We start from the raw sequence: 21,361 nt of genomic DNA on the forward strand, positions 1-21,361 counted from the left end.
AAAAGGCGACAGGCAAGGGGGTTTGGCAGGGCGAGCTTTATTTGTGGCAACAGTGACCTACACAGGCGCTGCAGCTCAGTTAAACACCGGGAAGCCCAGCAGCTCCCTGCTGAGGGGCACAAGCGAAGAAGAAAGGGGGGCTGTCCCCCGCGTGCCAGCCTGGCCCCCCCACGCCCCTCCATGCAGTGGCCGTGCTGGGACACCCCGGGGCGCAGGCGGCGAGGGGTCAGGGCGCCGCGCTCCTTCCCCCTGTGCCATGCGGCCGAAGTGGGGACACGGGGACGTTTCGGGGGGGGGGGACAGGCAGGAGAAGCACCCCGCGGGGTGGCAGCAAGCAGGTCGGTGGCCATGCGGCGGTCAGGTGGTGGGCCTGATGGTGATGGCGACGATGGCGATGATGATGACGGTCACCACGGCGAGGACCATGAGCAGGGAGCAGATGATATTCAACACCTTGGCACGGGCACCGTGCCGCCGGGCACCCTCCAGGTCCCCCAGCACCTTGCAGTCGCGGGCCTGGGGGGGCAAATGGGGGGCTCAGCAGGGGGGGACCCCGTTGGGGGCCCGGCCCGGCCCAGGGGTGACCCAGCACAGCCCAGGGCTGTGCTGGGACCTCAGGGCTGCCCGGGCCCGGGGGTGAAGCCCCCGGGCACTGCCCGTTCCCCCCACCCACAGTCCCGGCTCTCAGGGTGGGCAGGCTCGGCAGGGGACCGGACCGGGGGGGTCCCAGGGCAGGGTGGCATCGGGGGTCTGGGATGGGAGACGGGATCCGGGGGTGCCGGGACAGGAGAGGGGGCTGGGGCAGGCTAGGGCGGGGGAGCATCGGGGGTCCCGGGTCGGTGGCGGGGGGTCCCGGGGAGTGGGGCTCCCTGGCCGGGGAAGGGTCCGGGTCGGGCTGGGTCGGGGGACCGGATCGGGGGTGGGGGTGGGTGTCTCCCTCAGCGCAGGGGTGGTGTCGGAGGCGGCTGGGTCGGGGGGGGGTGGGTGTCTCAGGCGGGGGGGGTCCCGGGTCGGGACGGGTCGGGGGTCCTGGGCCGGGTTGGCTCTGGGGACCGGGTCGGGGGCTCCCGGGAGGAGCTGGTGGGGGGGGGGGGACGGGGGACACGGGCTGGGTCCCGGGCCGGTTTGGCCAGCGGAGCGGGCGTGGCGGGTGGGGGTCCCTGGGACCGCCCCCCCCTCACCTTGATGGAGTAGACGAGCGCGGGGAAGCAGAGGCAGCCCAGGTAGGCGAGCCCGTAGCCCAGCAGGACGTTGAAGAGCGACCAGAGCACGTAGTCGCGGGGCTGCTCGGCGGGGCCGGCGGCGGGGCTCGGCCCCCCCCCGGGGGGCTGCAGCGGCACGGACACCTCCGCCTGCCGCGGCTTCATGGCCGGGCCGAGCGGGGGCCGGGGCCGGAGCCGGGAGCGCTGCGGAAACGAAACCGAGCCCGGCCGGGGAGGGGACTCGGCTCCCCCCGCCCCCCCGGCTCAGACCCCCCCGGTGGGTGGCACGGCCCCCCGCGGCCCTGGGCCCCCACCCAGCGTAAGCTGGCGGGCGTGGGGCAGCTTTGGGGGCTCCGGGGGACCCTGGGGACTCAGAGGGGACTCAAAAGCCAAATTTCCCCTTTGGAGAGGCGCTGGGCGGGGAGGTGGCACCGAGCTGGGGCAGGGCGGGGTGCGGGCTTGGCGGATGGTTTCAGGGTGCCGAAATGAGGGGCAGGCGGGGGCAAGGAGAGGTGGGACCCCCAGCTCCCCCCTGAGCCCCGGGTTCCTCGGGAGGGGCTGCAGAGCCCGGCGGGCCCCCTCCCCGCCGTGGCCATCTCCGCCTGGAAGGAGAGAGAACGCGCGGAGGAAGAAGCACGGAAATGGGGCCGAGAGGGGTGTGGGGCGTCTCTGAAGCCCGCCGAAGCCGGGGGGGGGTGCGTGTTTCTGTCTGGCAGCCCCAAGGCGGCACCCCCTTTCCAAGCCCCTTTCCTGCTGCTCTTCCTTGCTCGGCCCTGCCTCCCCGCCCGTCTGAGTTATGGGGCAGCTCCGACCCCCCGAGGCGGGGATGCCCCGGGGGAACGGTGCCTCCCAAAACCCAAAAGCATGACCTTTCCAGGGAGAAGGGTGGGGAAGGAGCTTTATTTGCTGTGAGCTCACCCCACGGGTTCATGCTGAAGAGGGCCGTCCCGTCAGGGTGCACCAGGAGGGTGCCCGAGGACACCCCCTTGTCCAGCGGGACCGGGGAGCAGGGTGCCACAGGAGCCGCACGTCCCCCTCACGGGCGAAGCGGGTGGGTTTCGGATGAGCGTGGTGGAGGGGAAGGAGAAACGAGGCCCCGGTGCCGCTGCTCCTCGGTGGGATGGGGTTAGGGGTGGCCGGCCATCCGCAAGGTGTTGTAGTACGTAACCAGCAGCACAATACCGATGATGGTACCCACGGCGCCCAGGCAGAGCGCTGCGATGTTCAGATGCTTGGCCGTCCTCCCGTAGCTGCCGGCACCTGCTGGGTCCTGGGCAATTTTCCTATCTCTGGCCTGTGGATCGGGAGAGGGAGATGGGCGGTGAAACGGCACGAGCTGGAAGCGGTGGCGGCGATGGGCTGAGGGAACGTCCTGGTCTCCCTCGCCATCGAGCAGCTGGCCTTGCCGAAGCCTGGCACCGGGATCCACCGGGCTCTGCTGCAACCCCAAGAAACCCAACCCTGATGCGGCAGAAACAGAGCCTACGGCAGCCTGAAAGCGCTTTCTTAATGGGTTATTAAAAGCCATTACGCTTGGCAATGCGCTGCACAGTCCTCTTGGGGGGCTGGGGCAGCAGCGCAGGAGGGGGAGAGCCGGGCAGAAGAGGGGGTCTGGTCGGGAGCACCCACACGGCACTTCCTGCAGTGCCAGCAGCTGACACGCGCCTCTCTACGGTTATCACGGCGCCCATTAAAAACGATTCGCTGTCAAGGTAATAAAGGAAAAGTGCATGGGGAGCAGCTGTTTCTTATCTCGGGTAGGGGCGAAGCCTCGCGGTGGTTTCGGGAGTGCTGCGGGAGGGAGCCGGCAGCCGGCTGCCCACCTTGTACCCCCAGCGGGAGACGGTTTGGGGCTCACTCGAGTCCACAGGAGGAGAGCCGGACCCGCCGCGCTGCCCGGGTGCCCCTTTCCCAAAGCACAGAAGGAGGACGGGCAGCCCTCGAGCGGCAGCTTTGCCGGGGATGTTGGGTGCTGGGGACGGAGTGGCGTGGTGGGGCTGGAGGGGGCAGGAGGGAGTGGGAGGGCGTCTTGGGGGGGGAAGGATGGGGAGTGAGGTGGGGCCAGGGCGGTTTGGGGCAAGCTGGGGCGGGGTGGGACAAGATGGAGCAGGAGGAGATGGGATTCGGGAGCCCTGGCGTGGGGGCAGAGAGCAGGCGGGACCCCCGCGCCAGCCAGGGGGGTGGTGGGATGGGGGTGACTTTCCCCTCACCTTGATGGAGAAGACGAGTGCGACGAAGCCCAGGCAGAAGGGGTTGCAGAACATGCTGTTGAAGAAGGACCAGAGCACAAAGTCCTGGGGGTCAGGGACGGGCTCTGGCCGAACAAAAGAGGTGACAGTGGGGCCGAAGGCGGTGGCCGGGTAACCTGCCCTGTTCTGGCCGTAGGGCTGCATGTTGATGCTGACGGACTGGGGGACGTTCTCCATGGCAGCCCGGCACCGGCGAGGAGCTGGGGCACAGGTGCCTGGGCTTGTTATATAGGCAAGAGGAAGGGTTTGCTGGGGTGGGGCCACCCCGCCCGGCACCGCGCAGGGCACTGGGGCGGGCGCGCCGGGTCCCCGGGGCCAGGCTGCGGCGTGGGGTGGGCTCCCCAGGAGGGCTGGGGGCTCAGGGCCAGGCCGGGGGGCAGAGCCGCGGCCCCGGGCACGGTCTGGGGGCAGGCGGAGGGGGATGCCCATGGGTGGGGTGATGCCTCGGAGCGGGCGCCTCGTCTGGTCCTCTTTGCTTTTTGCCCTCTCGGGCTGATAAACAATTTCTGCCCTGTGCAGATCAGGGCAGAGCCGCGGCGCTGGGGTTACTCAGTCGCAGCGGGGACATGCCGCCGGTGGGGGAGCGGCCACCAGCCCCCCGAAACCCCCTCCTCAGCTGCAAACCACTGCCGAGGGCTCGATCCCCATCCGCAGAGGCTAAAGCCAGTGGTGGCCGTCACCCAACTGCTGGGTTCCCATGTTGGGTTTCAAGGGTTTTCTCCTCCCTTTGGTTTTGGCGTTCATGATGAAGCCTCGTGGCTGCCAAAAACAGGTTGAGGGGTGGAAAAAGACAGAAGAAAGCTTCAAGAAAGCAGCAGGGAGGTGAAAACCATCTGAATCAGAAAACCACCGAGGCACAGAGCTACAAACTACACGGGCTTTAGAAACATCAGCGTCCTTCCTGCTTGGTGGCCGGCTCCTGGAAGCTGAGAGGCTGGCAAAGGGAGGCCCAGCCCTGATATTCTTCTGAGAAATGGGGTTTTCCCCACTCAGAAAAGGAGACGATTTGTGCCAGGAGGAGGGTAAAGGCATTTGTTACCTGCGTTCGCTGCCGTGCAGGTTTTCTGGCCGTCCCAGTAATTTGGGTGTGAATCTGAAACTCCCAGCCCCCAACGTCGCTTGTCCCTAACTCACAGGAAATTAAAGTTTGTTGGTTTTTTTTCTCTTTTCCTCAGCTACTTCCCTCGTGGCAAGGGGCCACTCGTTGAGGTTAACACGGCTCGTTAGGTTGTGGTGCTAAGGAAGGAATCGCTGTGGGGATGGGCACGGGGATGGATGGAGGAGGGCGGCAGCAAGGGCTCGGTGAGGATTTCAGGGGAGCGTTTGCACTCCGGCCCTAACGCCTGATGTACGGCGCTGCCGAAAAAGCTGCTTGCAGGGGCGCAGCGGGGGGGTCCCCATTTTGGGGTGCCAGCGTCCCTCCATGGGGCGCCACCTGCTTCTCCGGCTTGTGCGGAGGCAAAGGGCCCCGTGGTGTCGGGATGCCGGCCGGGGGCAACCGGCAGCTGCAAGGACCGAGCACAGCTGGATCGTTTCTTGTCCGTCGTTTCCGAGCATCTGTTTAGGGATCCCGTTTCCCGCAAAGCCCCGGCACAAGCGGGATTACGGCTGATGTCTCACCAACCCGAGCTCGGCGCCAACCGCCCACTGAAATTCCCACCTCCCCGCCTGCGTTTCCAGCTTTTTCATTTATTTGCCCTTGCACCTGAACAAACGAGATGTTAGAAAGCAGAGAGACAAAGTTCAACCCACATCGCTGCTGCCAGTCGGGTGCCTCTGCCCGGCCCCGCTCCCACCCGCACCCCAGCCCTCGGGACGTGGTTTGGTCCCTGCGGACGCTTGTGAGCGGGGCCGGGCAGAGTCAAGGGGCTGCGGTGGGTGATGGCTTTTGGGGCAAGCACCGGAGGGAGGGTGCAGGAAAGTGAAACGCCAGGGTGGCGGGTGGCTTTTGCACGCCTGGAGGGAAGGGTCTGCAAGGCGAATGCGGGACCATTAGGTTCGCAGGAGGCTTGTTCAGCTGGGTCGAGAGCGGCTCGCTGGGTTACGTGGCTCGTCGAGGGCCGGCGTGGGTCCCACTGCTCGCTCGGCGCTCACGTCTGGCAGCGTGGCCAAGAGTTCAAGGGCTCGGTGGCTGCTTGCCAACAGCCTGAAGCAATTTCCGTAAGAGCACGAACAGGCTGTACCCGTCCTTGGAGCACCTCTGCCCTGCTCCTCCTGCCGTGGGGACGGCAGCCCCCAAATCGGGTGGATTTACCCCAGAAAAAGGGCTCTGCTCTCCCCGCTTTCAAAGCCCCCCCTGTGCCCACTGCCCCACCTGTGCTGGTTTTGGCTGGGACAGAGTTAATTTTCTTTATAGTCGCTAGTATGGGGCTGTGTTTTGGATTTGTGCTGAACACAGTGGTGACACCACAGGGATGTTTGGTCACCGCTGAGCAGCGCTGACACGGGGTCAAGGCCTGCTCTGCTCCTCACCCACCCCCAGCGAGTGGGCTGGGGGCACGAGGGGCCGGGAGGGGACACGGCCGGGCCAGCTGACCCCGACTGCCCAAAGGGACATCCCACACCCTATGGGGTCGTGCCCAGTATATAAAGCTGGGGAAGGAGGAGGAAGGGGGGACGGTGGGGGCGATGGCGTTTGTCTTCCCAAGTCACCGTTCCGCGGGATGGAGCCCTGCTGTGCTGGGGATGGCTGAACGCCTGCCTGCCCATGGGAAGGGGTGAAGGAAGGCCTTGTGCTGCTTTGCTTGCGCACGTGGCTGTTGCTTTACCTATGAACCTGTCTTTATCTCAGCCGCAAGTTTTCTCGCTTTTACTCTTCCGATTCTCCCCCCCATCGCACCGGCAGGAGGGAGCGAGCGGCTGCGTGGGGCTTGGCTGCCGGCTGGGTTAAACCACGACACCATCCGGCTCCCTCCTGGCACCCACCAGGACCCGGAGGGGTCATCCCCATGCTGAGAAACCCCAGCTGCCCTTTGGGGAGGGGCAGGAGGGGTTTTGGGTGGTGCGGAGAGTGAGGGGCTGCTTCTCCCTCTCCGACGCCATCCTGCTCCCTGCAGGGATATCAGACTGGGACCGCTCTGGTGGGTTTTCTGCTGCAGAGCGTCCCTAGGAAGATGTGCCCCAGGATTTTTTGCATGTCTTGGCTGATGGAGGAGGGGGGAAGAGCTCCCAGGGGCGCACGGTGAGCCCACACCCCTGCGCCAGCCCAGATGGGCATCAAAGCCCCCAGGGCAGCGATGTGCCTTGAGGGATTTGGGCAGAACAAGGCTGGATCCTGCTCCTGGCCGCGTCGGGGAGAAAGCAGGAAGAGGAAGGAGCGTGCAGGAGCGGGCGCGATCCAGCACACCCCGCCGGCACGCCGCCAACCCCTTATATAATGGGATGCGGCTGTTGCCAGTGCTGTAACGAAGCAGCCGAGAGCCCGAAAGGTCTGGGCGATGTTTTCGAGCAGGGCTTTGCTGCCCTTTTAGAAAACTTCTCGGCTCTTGCAGCTGGGTGGGGATGTTTGATCTGGTATTCTGCTGGCGGGCATGTCGGTGGCCCGCGAGCCGGGCAGGCAGCGAGCAGCCCTGTTTGCAGCTGGGAGCATGTGCTTGTTTGCTCTTAGGGGACAAAGCAGAGGAATATGTGATTCACCAGGAAGCTGGTGCCAAGGATCCTGCAACAAATAACCATTATGTTTTGTGGGTGGGATTTCTGACATCTTACTCATGAGCGCAGCTTCTTGGCAGGAGCCTAATGTTCCTGGGGAGAGGAAAAAAGACAAGGCTTTTTCTCCCATCCTCGCAGGGCCCCAGCCCTGAGGACCTGAGCCTGCCGAGGGCGAGGAGCGCAAAGGCTTCCAGCGAGCTGGGGAAAGGGGAAGCCAGGCCGACCGCGTACTTGACGCTCTGCCAGAGGGACCTCAGCCAGGATTTTTTGCGGGGTCTTGCCCCGGTCACTTCAGACACCGCCGAAGCCGGGCAGCCAAGTGCCATGTGCCGGCAGCCCCGGAGACACAAGGATTACTGCCAGCTTCCCAGCCAGCCCTTACACTGAGGCAGCGGGGATGGCCGGCACGAAGGCTTGATGCTGGAAGAGCTGTGGAGGGGAGGAGAAGGGGGGCACCGCCTCGCTTCACCCCAAAAGCAGCCCTGCCTGGCTGGCGTCCCCGTCAGCCGGCAGTCCCGGCGCTGCCCCGTCTCCCAGGGCTGTTGTTCGGCTCTCTCCTGCACGGAGGCGATTTGGGACGGAGCCACACAGCTTCCCCGTCCCGCTGGAAGCCTCTCCTGGCCCCCGCTGCCCCGCACATGGCTGCACGGCCACGTTCCAGCTCATCTTGCTCAAGCCCCTGCCTCCCCCCGCAGCTCAAGCTTGCTCTCAGCTCCGCTCGCTCCTACCCCCCCGAGGGTCAGTGAGGACGGGGGCGCTCCTGGTGACACCCCGGCAAAGATGAGGTGCTACCCGCATCCTTGGGGTGCGCCTTACAAGCGCTGTGCATCCCCTGTGGATGCCCCTTCCCCACGAGCACCCGGGCTCACCGAGACCGGCGCACCCTGGGGCACCACCTCTGCGACGCCCCGTGCTAAGGGACAATTTCCCTCTCCAGGCGCGTCCCGAGGGCGGACGCCGTTTCTCAGCCGGCCAGGCTGGGGTGGGGGGACCCCAAACCACCCCCTGCCAAAATGAAACTGAGCCAGGGGCAAAAGTGAAAGAAACCTCTATTTGAACGAGGTCTTCTCCGAACGGGGTGCTTCTCCTTAGGATTATTCTTAGAGGCACTTGGGGCTACAAAACCGGAGCGAAGCGGCAAGCAGAAGAGCACGCTCTTTCCCTTTGCTACAGCCAGTTTTTGGGTGCTCAGCTCTGGGTGCTCCCAGAGGAGAGGTGTCTCCAGGCACTTCCAGGGAGGCCAACGAGGGTGGCCATCAAGGAGGGCTCCGTAGGGGCTTTAAGCAGTGAAGAAAGCGGGACAGGACCCCAGCGGGCTCCGGGGGGCCGCATGGAGGACACCCCCCCCTGCTCCGAGGGGCAACGCGGGCTCCTAGCAGACGTAGGGGGGACGCTCTGCCCGCGGAGCAAGGGAAGGGCTAATCGGGGCCGCGGTGGAGGTTGACCATGGTGATGGTGCCGCTAGCGATCAGGGCGATGACGAGGACGATGAGGAAGATGTTGAGCAGCTGGGCGGTGATGTTCAGGTACTTGGCGGTGGAGCCATAGCTGAGTGCCCCACTGTAGTCGCCGAGAACTTTGCGGTCCCTGGACTGGGGGAGGCAGAGGGGAGGGTCAGTGGGGTTGGGGGGAGCCAGGGGAGGGGGGTGCCCCGGGGGGGTCCAGGCTGCAGCCGGGTGGGAGAGGTGCTGGAGGGGCCGTGCGAGCCTGGGCTGCCACGCGGGGCTGAGCCCCCCCCAACACCAGGAGTACCCTGGGGTGCCAAGGGCCCCCACTGCCCCAAAGCCCTGCCTTCTCCAGAGCTTCCAGCCAGGGCCAGGGCACTGTGGGGCCGGGGTCCGTGGAGTGAGGGCTTTGTGGGGTCCACTGGGCACCCTCGGGACTGGGGCTCTGTGAGGTCCATGGTACTACCTGGGGCTGGGGGCTCTGTGGGCTCCTGGCTTGGGGGCTCTGTGGGGCACTTTGGGCACCCCAGGGTTGGGGCTCTATGGGGTCCGTGGGTCTCCCTGGGCTTGGGGGCTCAGGGGGGCCCATGGGGCACCCCGGGGTGCAGGCTCTGTGGGGTCGACAGGACTCCCTGAGTCTGGGGGCTCTGTGGGGTCCATGGGTCTCCCTGGGCTTGGGGGCTCTGTGGGGTCCGTGGGGCACCCCAGGGTGCGGGCTCTGTGGGGTCGACAGGACTCCCTGAGTCCGGGGGCTCTGTGGCGTCCATGGGGCTCTCTGGGCTTGGGGGCTCTGTGGGGTCCATGGGTCTCCCTGGGCTTGGGGGCTCAGGGGGTCCGTGGGTCTCCCTGGGCTTGGGGGCTCTGTGGGGTCCATGGGGCACCCCGGGGTGCGGGCTCTGTGGGGTCGACAGGACTCCCTGAGTCCGGGGGCTCTGTGGGGTCCGTGGGTCTCCCTGGGCTTGGGGGCTCAGGGGGGTCCGTGGGTCTCCCTGGGCTTGGGGGCTCAGGGGGGTCCATGGGGCACCCCGGGGTGGGGGCTCTGCGGGGTCCGCGGGGCTCCCTGACTCTGGGGGCCCAGGGGGGTCCCCGGGGCCGCCCCCCGCCCCCCCTCGCAGGCGACGCCCGGGCTCCCCCGCGCCCCCGCCCGCCGCGGGACCCCGCACCTTGACGGAGAAGACGAGCGCCAGGAAGCCGAGGCAGCAGACGTTGGCGTACAGCGTCGTGCAGAGCGACCAGGCCAGGTGGTCGCGGGGAGGCGGCGGCGGCGGCGGCTCCACCGACACCACGGTGCTGGGCGGCGGCGCCTCCGCCTCCGGCCCCTCGGCCAGCGGCTCGTAGGGCAGCAGCCGCGGCGCCAGCGGGAGCGACCGCTCCATGGCGGCGGCCCGGGCGGCGGCGGGCGGCGCTGAGAGCCGGCGAGCGGCGGTTTCGTTTCCCGCGGCCGAGGGTGGGGCGGGGCCGCCCCGTCCGGGCTGCGCGGCCCGGGGGGGAGCCGGCCCCTGCGCGGCGAGGCGGGGGGTGTCCCCGGCGGCGGGGGGTGTCCCCGGCGGCGGGGGGGGGGGTGTCCCCGGCGGCGGCGGGGGGGTGTCCCCGGCGGCCGCGGCCGCGCTGCTCGGGGCGGGGTAGGGGTAGCGGTCCTCCCGGCAGCCGGTGCGGGGCTGCGCTCGGGAGCGGGGCTGGGAACAGCGGGGGTCGCCCGGGGGCGCTTGGTCACCGCTGAGCAGCGCTGACACGGGGTCAAGGCCTGCTCCGCTCCTCACCCACCCCCAGCGAGTGGGCTGGGGGCACGAGGGGCCGGGAGGGGACACGGCCGGGCCAGCTGACCCCGACTGCCCAAAGGGACATCCCACACCCTATGGGGTCGTGCCCAGTATATAAAGCTGGGGAAGGAGGAGGAAGGGGGGGACATTAGTTGCTGGCTGGGGTTAAACCATGACACCCCTTCTTTCCCCCCTTCTTTCTTGGTTCCCCTCTTTCCTTGTCCCCTTCTTTGCCCACTTCTTTACCCCTTTCTTGCCCTCTTCTTTCTTTGCCCCCTGTTTCTTTGCCCCCTTCTTTGTCCCCTTCTTTCCTTGTCCCCCTTTTCCCTTGTCCCCTTCTTTGCCTCCTTCTTTCTTTGTGTCGCGGTTTAACCCCAGTCGGCAACCAAGCACCACGCAGCCGCTCGCTCGCCCGCCCCCCTCCCGGTGCCATGGGGGAGAGCATTGGAAAAGCACAAGTAAGAAAACTCATGGGCTGAGATAAGAACAGTTTAATAATTGAAATTTTTAAAAAATTGTAATGAAAAGGAAAATAATGAGAGAGAGAGAGAGGAACAAAACCCAGGGAAAAACAACAAAAAACCAAGTGATGCAACCGCTCACCACCCACTGACCGATGCCCAGCCCGTCCCCGAGTGCTCGCTGTCCCCCGGCCAACTCCCCCCAGTTTCTATACTGCGCGTGACGCCCTATGGTGTGGAATAGCCCTTGGGCCAGTTGGGGCCAGCTGTCCTGGCCGTGCCCCCTCCCAGCTCCTTGTGTGCCCAGCAGAGCCTGGGGAGCTGCAAAGCCCTTGACCAGTGTGAGCACTGCTCATCAACAACTAAAACATCGGTGTGGAATCAGCATTATTCTCATCCTAAATCCAAAACACAGCACTGTACCGGCTACTAGGAGGAAAATTAACTCTATCCCAGCCGAAAACAGGACACTTTGCCCCCTACTTTCCTTGTCCCCTTCTTTACCCCCTTCTTTGCCCCCTTTTTCTTTGCCCCCTTCTTTCCTTGTCCCTTTCTCTGTCCCCTTCTTTGTCCCCTCCTGGGGTGGCCGTCTGGGGTCGACCGTGAGCGTTTTGGGGCGCTTGGTGAAGAAACCGTAAATAAGGTCCCCGCCGCGTGGCTCTGGGAACCCCCTCTCCCTCCCCAGTTTCAGCCCCAAACCCCAGCTCCCCGCCGCCGGCAGTTTGGATTTTCGGTGCGTGAAAGCGGTCGAGGGTGACGGGATACAACTTCACGGCCCCTAAAATTTCCAGCTCCATCGAGGAGGAAGGCTTTTGGCAGAAGAAGCCCTGGCTGGAGTTATCGTCCCTTTGGCACAGTGCGGATTGCCACTCCCCCAATTTTTCGGAGGGGGGTTCTTCCCAGAAACCTCGTCAGGGCAGGGCCGAGCGCATTGCTGGCACAGGCAACAGGATGTCGTGGGGAGGGCTGGGGCTTGTGCCTGCCTGTGAAATCCCTGACATCCCGCTGGTGGGGGGGAGAGCGGCTTGGGGCAGCACCGGACGGCTGCGGCTGGCTGCCCCCCGTCCCCTCCGCTCCTTCACCTCTCAGGCAGCCCTTTCCAGGGCCCAAGGAGCCGGGAGCAAACCCCGCTCTTGCGGAGGGACCCGAGCCCGGCTCCAGCTCCGTTCCCCCACAAATATGGGGTGCGGCCGGAAGGTGCCATTTGTTGGGGACGTCACTCGGGAGCCGTGAAAAGCCCCGTGCTGGCTGCCTGCGGTCCCCCAGGGCACCAGCCCCGTACGAAAATTCCCTTCCCTAGCGATACCAAATTCTAAATTCCCAATACTAAATTCCCTTCCCTGTTATACCAACCAGTCTTTATAGTGTGACGGGGTGTGTGTGCCAGTTATAGCGTGACAGACATTAACTTCGTTAATATGTCTTAATTCACATTATACACTGTAATATAAGGAGGTAATGAAATTTTACTGGCAACTCTGGGATTGCTCATGCTTAAATAAAACAAACTAAAGGACAGCCCCGCCCGGGACAGAAGGACTTTGCTCCTCAGAAGCTTCAAGCTGTCCACGAATGATAAAGGATATCTTGGGACAACCACAACAACGCCAGCATCCTCTGACGCGTCTTTGAAACCCTCCCAGCATGGTCTGGCGTCATAGGTCAGCAACTCCAGCACGACGGACTCCGGGGACATCTGGGTCAGTAGACAAGCAGCAGGAAAGCTGCAAAACTGGAGCTGCTTTGCAAAGTTTGACTGTGGTCAGTAATGGGTAGCGTGGGTGCTAGTGACCAGTCAAATCATCTCGTACCTGCACGGCTGAAGGGTAGAAGAACCCTGTGTAAAGTCACCGTCGGGGTGCCGCGATTGGGCTGGGACTCCTCATGTGCGTGAATATTTGCTCTTCTAATTCCGTACTTTGTGTCCCAGCCCCTCTCCTTGGTGGGCGCAGGCCAGTCATGAATTTTTTGGGACATCCCACCGGCGTTCCCAAACGCCCCAGCCCCTCCCGGGCCGCTGGCGGGGTGGGAAGAGGCTGAACCTTGGTCCCCTGGCCGAAGGCTGTGCAAACAGCCGCGCCCGAGCCGTGGCCTCCCGCTCCCTTTGCTGGAGAGGTGCAAAAAATGGGGGAAATAACGGCTTAATTTCCCCAGATGCGCATCTTCCGCAGCCGTTGGGAGAGCCTGGTGCAGAGATCCCCTTCATCCTGGCCTCCTCCTCCTCCTCCTGGCTGCCCCAGCCCGCTGCGGGGCTCGGTGGGGGTTCGCTTCCCAGCCAGGACCGAGCTTCCCGCTCCGCCACTTTCCCTGCCTGTTTGTCGAAATTGGGCTTAATTAAAAGCCAATTAACCTTCCACTTCTATAAGGGAGCTGAGCGCCAAACCAGAGCACTGGTGCCCTCTAGTTTTCCCAGCTGTGAATCTATTTTTTTTCCTCTAATAACTGATTTCTCGCGTGTTTTTGTCCCAGCCCCAAGCTGCAGCGAGGAGGAGCTGCTGCCTCAACTTGTGGAGCGGGAAAGGAGAAAAAAAAAACCACAACAACCTGATGTTTTCGCCACCGCACTGCGGAGGGACAAACCAGCCGGTGCAGCGGTGAAGTGAGTTGTGGCCGGTCTCAGCCTGGCTGAGCACAGGTGGCCGGGGGCGCAGGGCCGTGGCCCTGGCGAGCAGCTCCTTCGAGGCGGCGCGGCCCGTGACCCTCCGGCGGCGAGGCCTGGGGTGCCAGCGTAATTACGCCTTCTTGTTAATTACTGCTCGGCTTCGCATGGGGCGAGCTACAGCCCTCGTGCTGCCAGGCGGCCCCGCCGGCAGAAGCGGCCTCGGCCCCGCGGGTCCCTGCACCCGGTGAAGGGGATCCCGGGGATCACAGCCCCCGGGGGATCCCTGCACCCAGCGAGGGGGATCCTGGGGATCCCAGCCCCCATGGGATCCCTGCACCCAGCGAGGGGGGATCGGGGGGCTCCTCGCATCCGGGAGGGGATCCCGCCCCCCGCGGACCGGACCGGGCCCCGCAGCCCCCTGCCGCGGCCGGGCGGGAACATACCATCCCCGCCGCGGGGGGGGAAAGGTCGGGGGAGCGGCCCTGCCGAGGTCCGCGTCACCCGTCCTGCCGGCCCCGCCGGGGGCCCCGCGGTACGGAGAGCCCTTCCCCTCCCCTCCCGCCCCGCCGCCGCCCCGCCCTCCCGCCAGGCAGGGACAGGGACAGGGACAGGGACGGGAACGGGAACGGGGACACGGTCACCATCCCCCCCCCCGCGCCCCTCATGGCCTCGCCCGCGGCGCCTCGCGGGGATGCCGGCCCGTTGGCGTGGAGACGCGCGGCGCCTCCGCGGGCTCCTCCCCCGCGGGGCGCCCATTGGTGGCGGGCCCGCGCTGGCCGTCTCGCGATTGGCGGGCGGTGCCGTCGCTCGGGCCGAGGGGGCGTGGCGGCAGCGCCGGCGGGGCGGGGCCGGCCCGCAGCGCTCCCCCTCCCGCCGCGGCCCCGCTCATTCATTCCCCACCGCGGGGGCCGGGGCGGCGGCGATGCACCGGGCGGCCGGGGGTCTCCGCGCCGAGCCGCGCCGCCGCCCCGCTGCCCTCGCAGCCGGCCCGTAGCGAGCGGGCTGGGCGGGCGGGGGGCCCGATGGGCCGGGGCTAGGCCGGCGGCGGCGGGGGCGGCGATGCGGGCGGCAGGATGCCGCGGCTCCCGGTGAAGAAGCTCCGGAAGCAGCTGAAGCTGCTGCTGCTGCTGGTGCTGCTCACCTTCGCCGTCTGGTTCACCTACCTCCACATCAGCCTGGTGCGCCAGGGCCGCGCCCTGCGCCTCCCCTTCGCCTACGGCAGAGGTAACCGGGGGGGGGAGGCGGGCGACCCCCCTCCCCCCGCCCCCCAACCGGGGGCAGCACCGGGAGGCCCCCCCCGGGCCCCCGTCGCCCCTCGGTGCGAGGCCTCGGTGGGGTTTGGGGTCCCCCGCACGGGCGGTGGGTGCCCCCCACCACGCCGGGCTCCCGGCGCGTCCCCGGCTCCGCTCTCGCCCGGCCCCCGCAGGGCTGGGAGCCCCGGTTCTCCCCCTCACCCCCCCCCCCCCCGCATCGCCCGGGCGGGCTTGGGGGGAGCGGGCCCCCGCCGCAGGCACCTCGGCCCCGGCGTTGCGCCGTCAGGGACCGGGGTGCCCGGGGCAGGCCCAGCAGGGCAGGCCCAGCAGGGCCCCCCCGAGCCGGTCAGGGGCTTTTCATTCCCCCCCCGCCTCGAGCGGCTCCGTCCTCGTTTTTCCGCCCGCCGCTTTGGCTGCGCTGACAAAGAAGGCCATTTATAGCCGCCCGCCGCTGCCTGGAAGGGGCAAACCCGACCCTCCCCTCCTTTCCCAGCGCTTTCTCGGCCTGTGCTTCTCTATGGGAAAAAATCCTTCCTCCTCCAGCCCTCGGCCCGGGGACACGATCCGGGGTGCCCGGAGGGGCAGGTGCCGGCCCTCGCCCTGCGGTTCAGCTCCCGGCTTTACCCTTGCAGACCTCGCTGGGCTGCTCGGGTGGCATAAAACTACGCGAAATACTGGCGGGTGAAACTTGAGCTGTAACATTTTTGTTGGGACTGAACTTGCCTAGCGGTTTTTGTCCTAAAAAAAATTAAAAAGAAATGGGAGTTAGTGCTTATGTAGGCAAGAAATGGCTTTCCCGAGCGGGTCAGGGCAGCTCTGGAGGCCTGCGAAGCCTCTCAGCCGGCAAACCCAAAGTTTCCAACCGTAGCAGCAGCATGATCCTGCAAATTTTGGGGCCTTATGGTAAAATCGAGATAATGCTAATAAGAGAAGCAGGAAATGAGGCTGCTTGTGCATCGCCTCAAAGGAGCGGCTATGGGGAGGCTGCGCCGCCGCTTTTCTTTTCTCCGCTGCAGGGCCGTGCTTAGCGGAAAAGCCACAAGTTACAGCAGTCTAAGAGCGAGCAGCTGCCCTGTGTCCCTGCAATTATCCTGATGTTAAGGAGGGCCGTGTCCTTCTTCTTTTGGGACCGGTAGCCTCGGGCGGGGGGGAGATGGAGCAGGATCGCTGGCTCTGCGGATGGCTGGCCGTGAAAACTGCGGATTGGGGTCCCTCCGGGTGTCGGGATGCAGCGGTGTGAGGGTGAGACGCAGTTTTCCTCTGTGGCTTCGTCTGGGGAGGATGCACAGAGCGATGCCTGCGTGCCGGCGAGCAAGCCCCTTCCCTGGGTGTGTTTTCAGGTGCTGAACCGGTGGGTGCCTCTTCCTGCTCTCCCCCACCTCCTCCCTACGTGCCCTGCATCCCAGCCGGCCCTTCAGGATGCTCCGAGGGGCGGCCGTAGGGTTTGCTGTAGCAGCGAGGAGAGGCACAGCCCTGCTCCGGCTCGCAGCGGGGAAACCCCGCGGCTGCAGTGCAGCTGAATGGCTGCGAGCCGGGGGGGGAGATCGGTCGTGGCGTTGGGGGAGAAGAGGGTCCATGGGAGGTGGGGAAAGAGATGGGGACGTGTGGTGGATGGGGACGGCGTGGGGGGATCACGGCTTGGGAGGTGCTGGGTGAGGACCATGCTCTGGAGGTGTTTTCTGCTGGCCTGGCGATGGGGTTTGGATTTGCCCCATGCCATGGGGAGCACGGGCATCTTCTCCGGCTGGGGTGCGGTGAGGTGGGTGCTTCTCTGGGGCTGGATCATGCCCCTCTCCACTGTCCGGGACCGGGCTCTGGGGAGATGCTGCTCCTTGCACTGGGATTTTCCAATCAGTGCCTAAAGCCTGGGTGAACACGTGGCAGAGCTGGAGTTTGGGTCCCGCTGAGCCTTTTTTTTTTTTTGAAGTGTGGTGATGGAGAGGGGTTGGGTGGAGGCTGGGGAAAGGACTCGGTCACGCGTAGATGGACCCTAGTCCTGCTGCTGCAGCCCAGCAGAGAGCCGGAGCGGGAGAGCCAGGGAGCTGTTTTAGTTGGAAAAATATTGAAGAGAGTAAAAAAAAAAAAATAAAGAGGAATAAAAAATATATCTGAGGGGAAAAAAAATATATTCAAGAAAAAGCTTGGTGTGAGAGTTTGGGGGGAGAGGGAAGGGTTTGGGGCTGAGCCGTGGGGAGAGTGAAAGGCAGAGCCGTGCTGGAGGGGGGCTCTGGGGCAGCCCCCTCTGCCCCCAGGCGTTTTCCCCCTCCACCTCGCTCGCGCTGAAGCTGCCTTTGTGTCGTGCTGGGGGGAAAAGCTTGCTTCCCATGGCCACGGGGGTCCCACCACGGTGGGGATGGGGTTTGCTCTTCTCCATCTCCCAGCTTTCGCAGGAGACGTCTCCCAAGCCGGTGGTGGAGCACGGCCCCCGGCGTGCATGGCGTTCCCAACAGAAAGCAGCCGGTACCCGGTAGTCCCCGGGGCTTAGCGGGTGTCCCTGGGCTGGGGCGAGCACGTGGGAGTCGGGGGTCACCGTGCCCTCCCAGCTCGCGTGTCTCCTTCCTCCTTCCCGATCCGCGGGGCCGTGGGATCTCCCGCCAGCTGGGACCCCGCTGCGGGGAGCTCTGCTCTGTCCTGGCCCCAGACCCCTCAGGGGTGGGGGGGACACTTGTCCCCAGAAGGGGAGAGGTGCCTGGGGAGGACGCAGGGCTCTTCAGCATCACTGCAAGGGTCTGTGTACCAAAAGGTGTCTGAGATTTGGAGATTACTTTTTTTTTTTGGCCGCTATGAGCCAGAACCTGTCTGCCTGCTGCTGAGGATGCTGCCCGGCTTGCGTCAGCTGGCAGAGGATGTATGAAAAAAAAGGTTAATTACTCATTAAATGAAGTGTCACTGAGCAGATGTACTTTCTGGAGGCTGAAGGTGCAGGGCACAAGGCTTTTTGGTAGCTGGGGGGGTGTAAGGTGGGGAGCACCAGGCCAAGCAGCGGCGGTGGGGTCTGTGTGTGTCGAGGAGCACAGAGAAGGCGTGGGGGGATTATTCGGGGGGTACCCGTGTCCCCTTGGCCCAGCTGGCGGTTGCATGTGGAGCTGGAGCATCCGGGGACTTGGCTGGGAACTGTGCTGGTGCTATGTCCCTGATAAAATAACCCCCCTTTTCTTATCTTCTACAAGTAGATAATTACCCTTCTCTGCCTAATTGAACACACAGATTCCTCATCTGAAATAATGAGGCCATTACGGTGTTCTCCCGGCTGGAAACCGCTCCGAGTCAATGGGGTGGAAATGCTGGCATGCCAGGTGGAAAGAAAATAAAAAAAGGAAGAAGGGGAAAAAAGTTACAGTAAAAATCTAAAATGGCTCTTAGCAGGGGTGCGGGGCTGTTCCTGCCCCCCCGGCAGCCGTCTCGCTGGGGCAGTGATTTAGCACGTGGGGGTATGGTGGGGGTGCTGGGAGCCAGGTTTCAGGAGGGTTTTGTGCCTGGATGTGTGCCGGAGGAGGCGAGGAGGATGCTAAAGCCAATTCACAGCTAAAGCTGGGGCCGTCTGGGGGGGAAAACCCAGCCGGGCTTCTTGGTCCCCACAGGACGCGGCACTGCCTGGGCCTGGCTGCGTGCACCCTCGTGAACGTTGTCTGGAAGAAGAGCCGCTGGCACGCGGGAGCAGGGGACGCCCCTCTGCCGTGTCCAGAGGGTGCCCAAAAATGCTGTGAGCCAGAGGCAGCCGTGGGTTGGATGCTCTTTGTTCGGCTCAGCCCGTCGCTGCCCGCAGAGCCTTGTCCTCGCCCGTCCCTCCCTGGGGACCTGTCCTTCGGGGTCTCGCCCGCAGGGAGAGCAGGAGGGAGAAGGTGGGGACGATGCGCAGCAGCGTTTCCCCCGAACTGCAGGGGATAACGCATCTCGTTTGGCCAGAGCGGTTGCGATGTATCCTTTGATTTTAATTGGGAGGCTGAAACGCTGCAAACAGCGGTGGGTTGGTTCCTTTTGTCGGGGATGCTGGGAGCAGGTACGGAAGAGGATGAGAAAGAGCCCTTTGAAGAGGAAGGGCAGCAGGGTTTGCGAGGAGGCTGGGTGCTGCTTTTTTCTCTCTTGCCATCGCCCTACTCTCCTGTCCCTACCAGAAAAGGCCGCTTTCCCCGCGCGGACGCCCCCTCGGCGTGGGGTCCTGGTGCCGGGGAAAGCTGGTCCCATCCCTGCTGCCGAGAGGGGAGGTTTGGAGCCGGGGGGTGGGCTGGTTTTGGTGTCATTGGGTCTGTTTCTCTGGCCGGGAAGCCCTGCTGCCCTCATCTTCCTCACCGGGCTGTGGCCTGGTTTGCCCTGGGCTCCTTGCCCTGCTCCTCTCAGGTGCCCCGCTGCCCTGAATCGGCTCTTTGTCACTGCCCCGGACCTGCCAAGAGCGAGGCGGATGGAAAAGCAGGCGGATGGACGGACAGACAAGCGAGCCCTGTCCTTCGGTTGGGAGGGGCTGTGAGCGTCTTGGGGCTTTTTTGGCAGGTGATGGGGGAGAAGTATGGGAAAAATTTGGCATGTGCCTATTTTGGGTTATTCAAAGGCAAAAATTTGGCTATTCAAAGGCACGACTGGCTTTGAACCCCCCCGCGGCAGCACCTCTCCCCAGCCTGGCTGTGACCCGGTCCCCTTGGCATCTGGGAGGGTCCCCAAAAAAGTCCCTTGAAGCCAGGGGAGGCGGGGAGTTGCAGGGCTTGATAGTGAAGCGAAAACAAATGGGTTATGCTGGGGTAATTTATCCTTAACTCTGCCCTCCTGCTGCTGGTTGCTGCAGCTCCGCTCGCCGCTGGTTTGGGGGCTAAGGGCTGGCTGTGATGCACCCGAGCGGTGGGATGGGGCAGGGTGCCTGGGCCTGATCCTGTCTGTGCTCCGGCCATCCGTCCCCGGGGTCGCGGTGGGCTGGAGTGACAGCGTGGGGACCCTGAGCTGGGCTTGGCCGTGGGGGCTCGGTGCCGGAGCCGGTCCTCTTGCCCGCAGCCGTGACCAGTAAGGCAGGGCGTGGAGGGAGCCTGGATCTGACCCCGTACCCAGGGAAAAGGGCTTTATAACCCTGGCCCTGGGTCCTGCTCCCTCTGCCCGAAATATTCAGGTGTGGGGTGGGCGAGGATGGGAGCGGGTGCCTGGGGATGCACTGAGCGTGCCACGGCAGGAGCAGGGGTGCGGCTTTATTTCTAGGGATGCTTCGCCCTTTGCTTTGCCCTCCGGGGAGCTGCGCGGTCCCTCCCCAGGGAAAGGATCCTGCGGGTGTTTGTCGCTCCGGTCTGTGCAGAAACCCCAGACCCTGGGCAGAGGGGATGGTTTTGGCACGTGTGTGTCCATGTGGGGACGGGTCAGTGGGTCCCGCTGGACCTCGGTGGCGGCGGAAGGAGAAGAAAGCAAAGCGCTCTGTCCCTTTGTCGCTCCTCAGCCATGGAGGCTCTTCCAAGTCCTGGCAGCTTAAGTCCTTTTAAAAACATTAAAAAAAAAAGACATAAACCACCCTGATAAAAAATATTCCCCATCCCCTTTAATGTGGGCATTTGCTGTCAATTAATTTCCTGTGCTGCTTTCCTCCTCTCGGGGCTTCTGCCGAAGCCTCCTCTCGCTGCAGGGCTGGAGGTGCTGGCGATGCTCGGCAGCGAGCCGGGGTCGTTGGTCGCCTCCTCTCCGCCTGGGAGGAAGGCGGATCCGTACGGAAGGGGCTCCGGAAAGCCTGGCTGGCCGCGCGCGGGGCGGCCGGCCCCTCGCATGCACGGCGTTTCTCCTCCGGCCTCGACGTGCCGTGGCGGAGTTGAGCAGCTTTCGGAGCCCCCCGGGGACCCATAGCTCTGCTCACCCAGCACGGCGTCCCGGGGGACTTGGCGTGGCAGGGACCTTTGCTTGCTGCCCGTATCTGTAGCTGCCGGACTCGGAGGGATGCGGGGAGGCGAGCGCATCCCCAACCGGGTGCCAGCTGCGTGGCCGCGCTCACAGCCCTCTCTGTGCCGCCGGCTTTGGCATCAAAGAGGCGATTGAGGAGCGTGGCGGCGGGGGGGCGAGGAGCAGGTGGGTCCCGGCGTGCCGGGCCTGGCCGCGGCGGCGTGATGCGGAGGAGCCCTGTCCCGCGGCCAGCCGGCTCGACGCTCTCTGTGCCCGTGACGGTGCCGGGCATGGCTCTGCTCCGGCAGCGGGCGCTCGGGTGGCTGTGGCTGTGCCGGGAGGTGCCGTGGGTTACCCATAAGGGCATCTCGGTGGGTGACACGCGTCTTGCCTGCTGCCATCGCGTTTGGCTTCCCCTGGCCCGGAGGTCACGGCTGCGAGGGCCGGGGCAGGGATGTCGGCATTTTATTAGGAAAACGCTCCGCTCCGAAGGCGTAGCTGCTATACACCCCGAGATGCTCGGGGAGGGCGAAACGCTTTCCACACCCCACGGTACGGGCTTTTCCCAAGCACCAGGAGCTCTTTGCGTTGGTGTTTGGGGAGCTTTATCCTTCCCAGCGCCGCCGTGCATCGCCCCTCCGTCCCTTCCCCGCGCTGTGCCGTGGCCGGGCCTCTCCGGAGCTGATCTTTGGGAGGGGATGAGCAGCCGCCCCGAGGTATCGGTGGCTGGTTGCCTTGGCAATGGCAGGGCCGAGGGATTTCGGGTGGGAGCCGGCTGCTGACCACGGGGACCGCACAAGGGCGATGCACGGGAGGATTTCCCAGGGGAGGCTGAACAGGAGCGGATGGTCCCTGCAGAGGGGTAGAGCTCAGCTGAATTTGCTGCCAAATTAAAGC

General features: G+C 64.9%; 4 protein-coding genes across 7 annotated transcripts in view; 1 reads left to right on the plus strand and 3 right to left on the minus strand.

Moving 5' to 3' along the window:
• Positions 1-21: 21 nt before the first annotated feature.
• On the minus strand, positions 22-1,440 carry LOC140653537 (interferon-induced transmembrane protein 5-like). Its single transcript, XM_072865712.1, has 2 exons — positions 1,182-1,440; positions 22-516 (listed from the first exon to the last, which is right to left on the minus strand). Exons 1-2 carry the CDS (start codon positions 1,365-1,367, stop codon positions 358-360), a joined length of 345 nt encoding a protein of 114 aa, XP_072721813.1. The 5' UTR covers positions 1,368-1,440; the 3' UTR covers positions 22-357.
• A 526-nt stretch (positions 1,441-1,966) lies between these two features.
• Positions 1,967-3,631, minus strand: LOC140653538 (interferon-induced transmembrane protein 1-like). The gene is made up of 2 exons (XM_072865714.1): positions 3,413-3,631; positions 1,967-2,496 (listed from the first exon to the last, which is right to left on the minus strand). The coding sequence occupies exons 1-2, from the start codon at positions 3,626-3,628 to the stop codon at positions 2,329-2,331; spliced, it is 384 nt and encodes a 127-aa protein (XP_072721815.1). The 5' UTR covers positions 3,629-3,631; the 3' UTR covers positions 1,967-2,328.
• A 4,502-nt stretch (positions 3,632-8,133) lies between these two features.
• LOC140653539 (dispanin subfamily A member 2b-like) lies at positions 8,134-10,004 on the minus strand. Its single transcript, XM_072865715.1, has 2 exons — positions 9,711-10,004; positions 8,134-8,694 (listed from the first exon to the last, which is right to left on the minus strand). Exons 1-2 carry the CDS (start codon positions 9,921-9,923, stop codon positions 8,521-8,523), a joined length of 387 nt encoding a protein of 128 aa, XP_072721816.1. The 5' UTR covers positions 9,924-10,004; the 3' UTR covers positions 8,134-8,520.
• Positions 10,005-13,237: 3,233 nt separating this feature from the next.
• The window catches only part of B4GALNT4 (beta-1,4-N-acetyl-galactosaminyltransferase 4), a 32,753-nt gene continuing 24,629 nt past the window's right edge, over positions 13,238-21,361 (plus strand). For 2 of the 4 annotated variants that reach the window (XM_072864198.1, XM_072864199.1), the window contains exon 1: positions 14,242-14,594. In XM_072864198.1, the coding sequence (XP_072720299.1) occupies positions 14,444-14,594 (151 nt within the window). In that variant the 5' untranslated portion in view covers positions 14,242-14,443. Of the gene's footprint in view, positions 13,368-14,241; positions 14,595-21,361 lie in introns of those variants that run through there. The other 2 variants (XM_072864201.1, XM_072864200.1) reach the window with 2 other exon arrangements.

Source organism: Ciconia boyciana, chromosome 6 (genome assembly GCF_034638445.1).
Source record: "Ciconia boyciana chromosome 6, ASM3463844v1, whole genome shotgun sequence".
NCBI classification, from domain to species: Eukaryota; Metazoa; Chordata; class Aves; order Ciconiiformes; family Ciconiidae; genus Ciconia; species Ciconia boyciana.

Excerpts from the sequence above, each read along its gene's own strand:
- LOC140653537 (XM_072865712.1), bottom strand. The coding sequence starts at position 1,367 with ATGAAGCCGCGGCAGGCGGAGGTGTCCGTGCCGCTGCAGCCCCCCGGG. Across the intron at positions 517-1,181 it reads CGCTCGTCTACTCCATCAAG|GCCCGCGACTGCAAGGTGCT; the intron begins GTGAGGGGGGGG and ends TTGCCCCCCCAG.
- LOC140653538 (XM_072865714.1), bottom strand. The coding sequence starts at position 3,628 with ATGGAGAACGTCCCCCAGTCCGTCAGCATCAACATGCAGCCCTACGGC. Across the intron at positions 2,497-3,412 it reads CACTCGTCTTCTCCATCAAG|GCCAGAGATAGGAAAATTGC; the intron begins GTGAGGGGAAAG and ends CCCGATCCACAG.
- LOC140653539 (XM_072865715.1), bottom strand. The coding sequence starts at position 9,923 with ATGGAGCGGTCGCTCCCGCTGGCGCCGCGGCTGCTGCCCTACGAGCCG. Across the intron at positions 8,695-9,710 it reads CGCTCGTCTTCTCCGTCAAG|TCCAGGGACCGCAAAGTTCT; the intron begins GTGCGGGGTCCC and ends TGCCTCCCCCAG.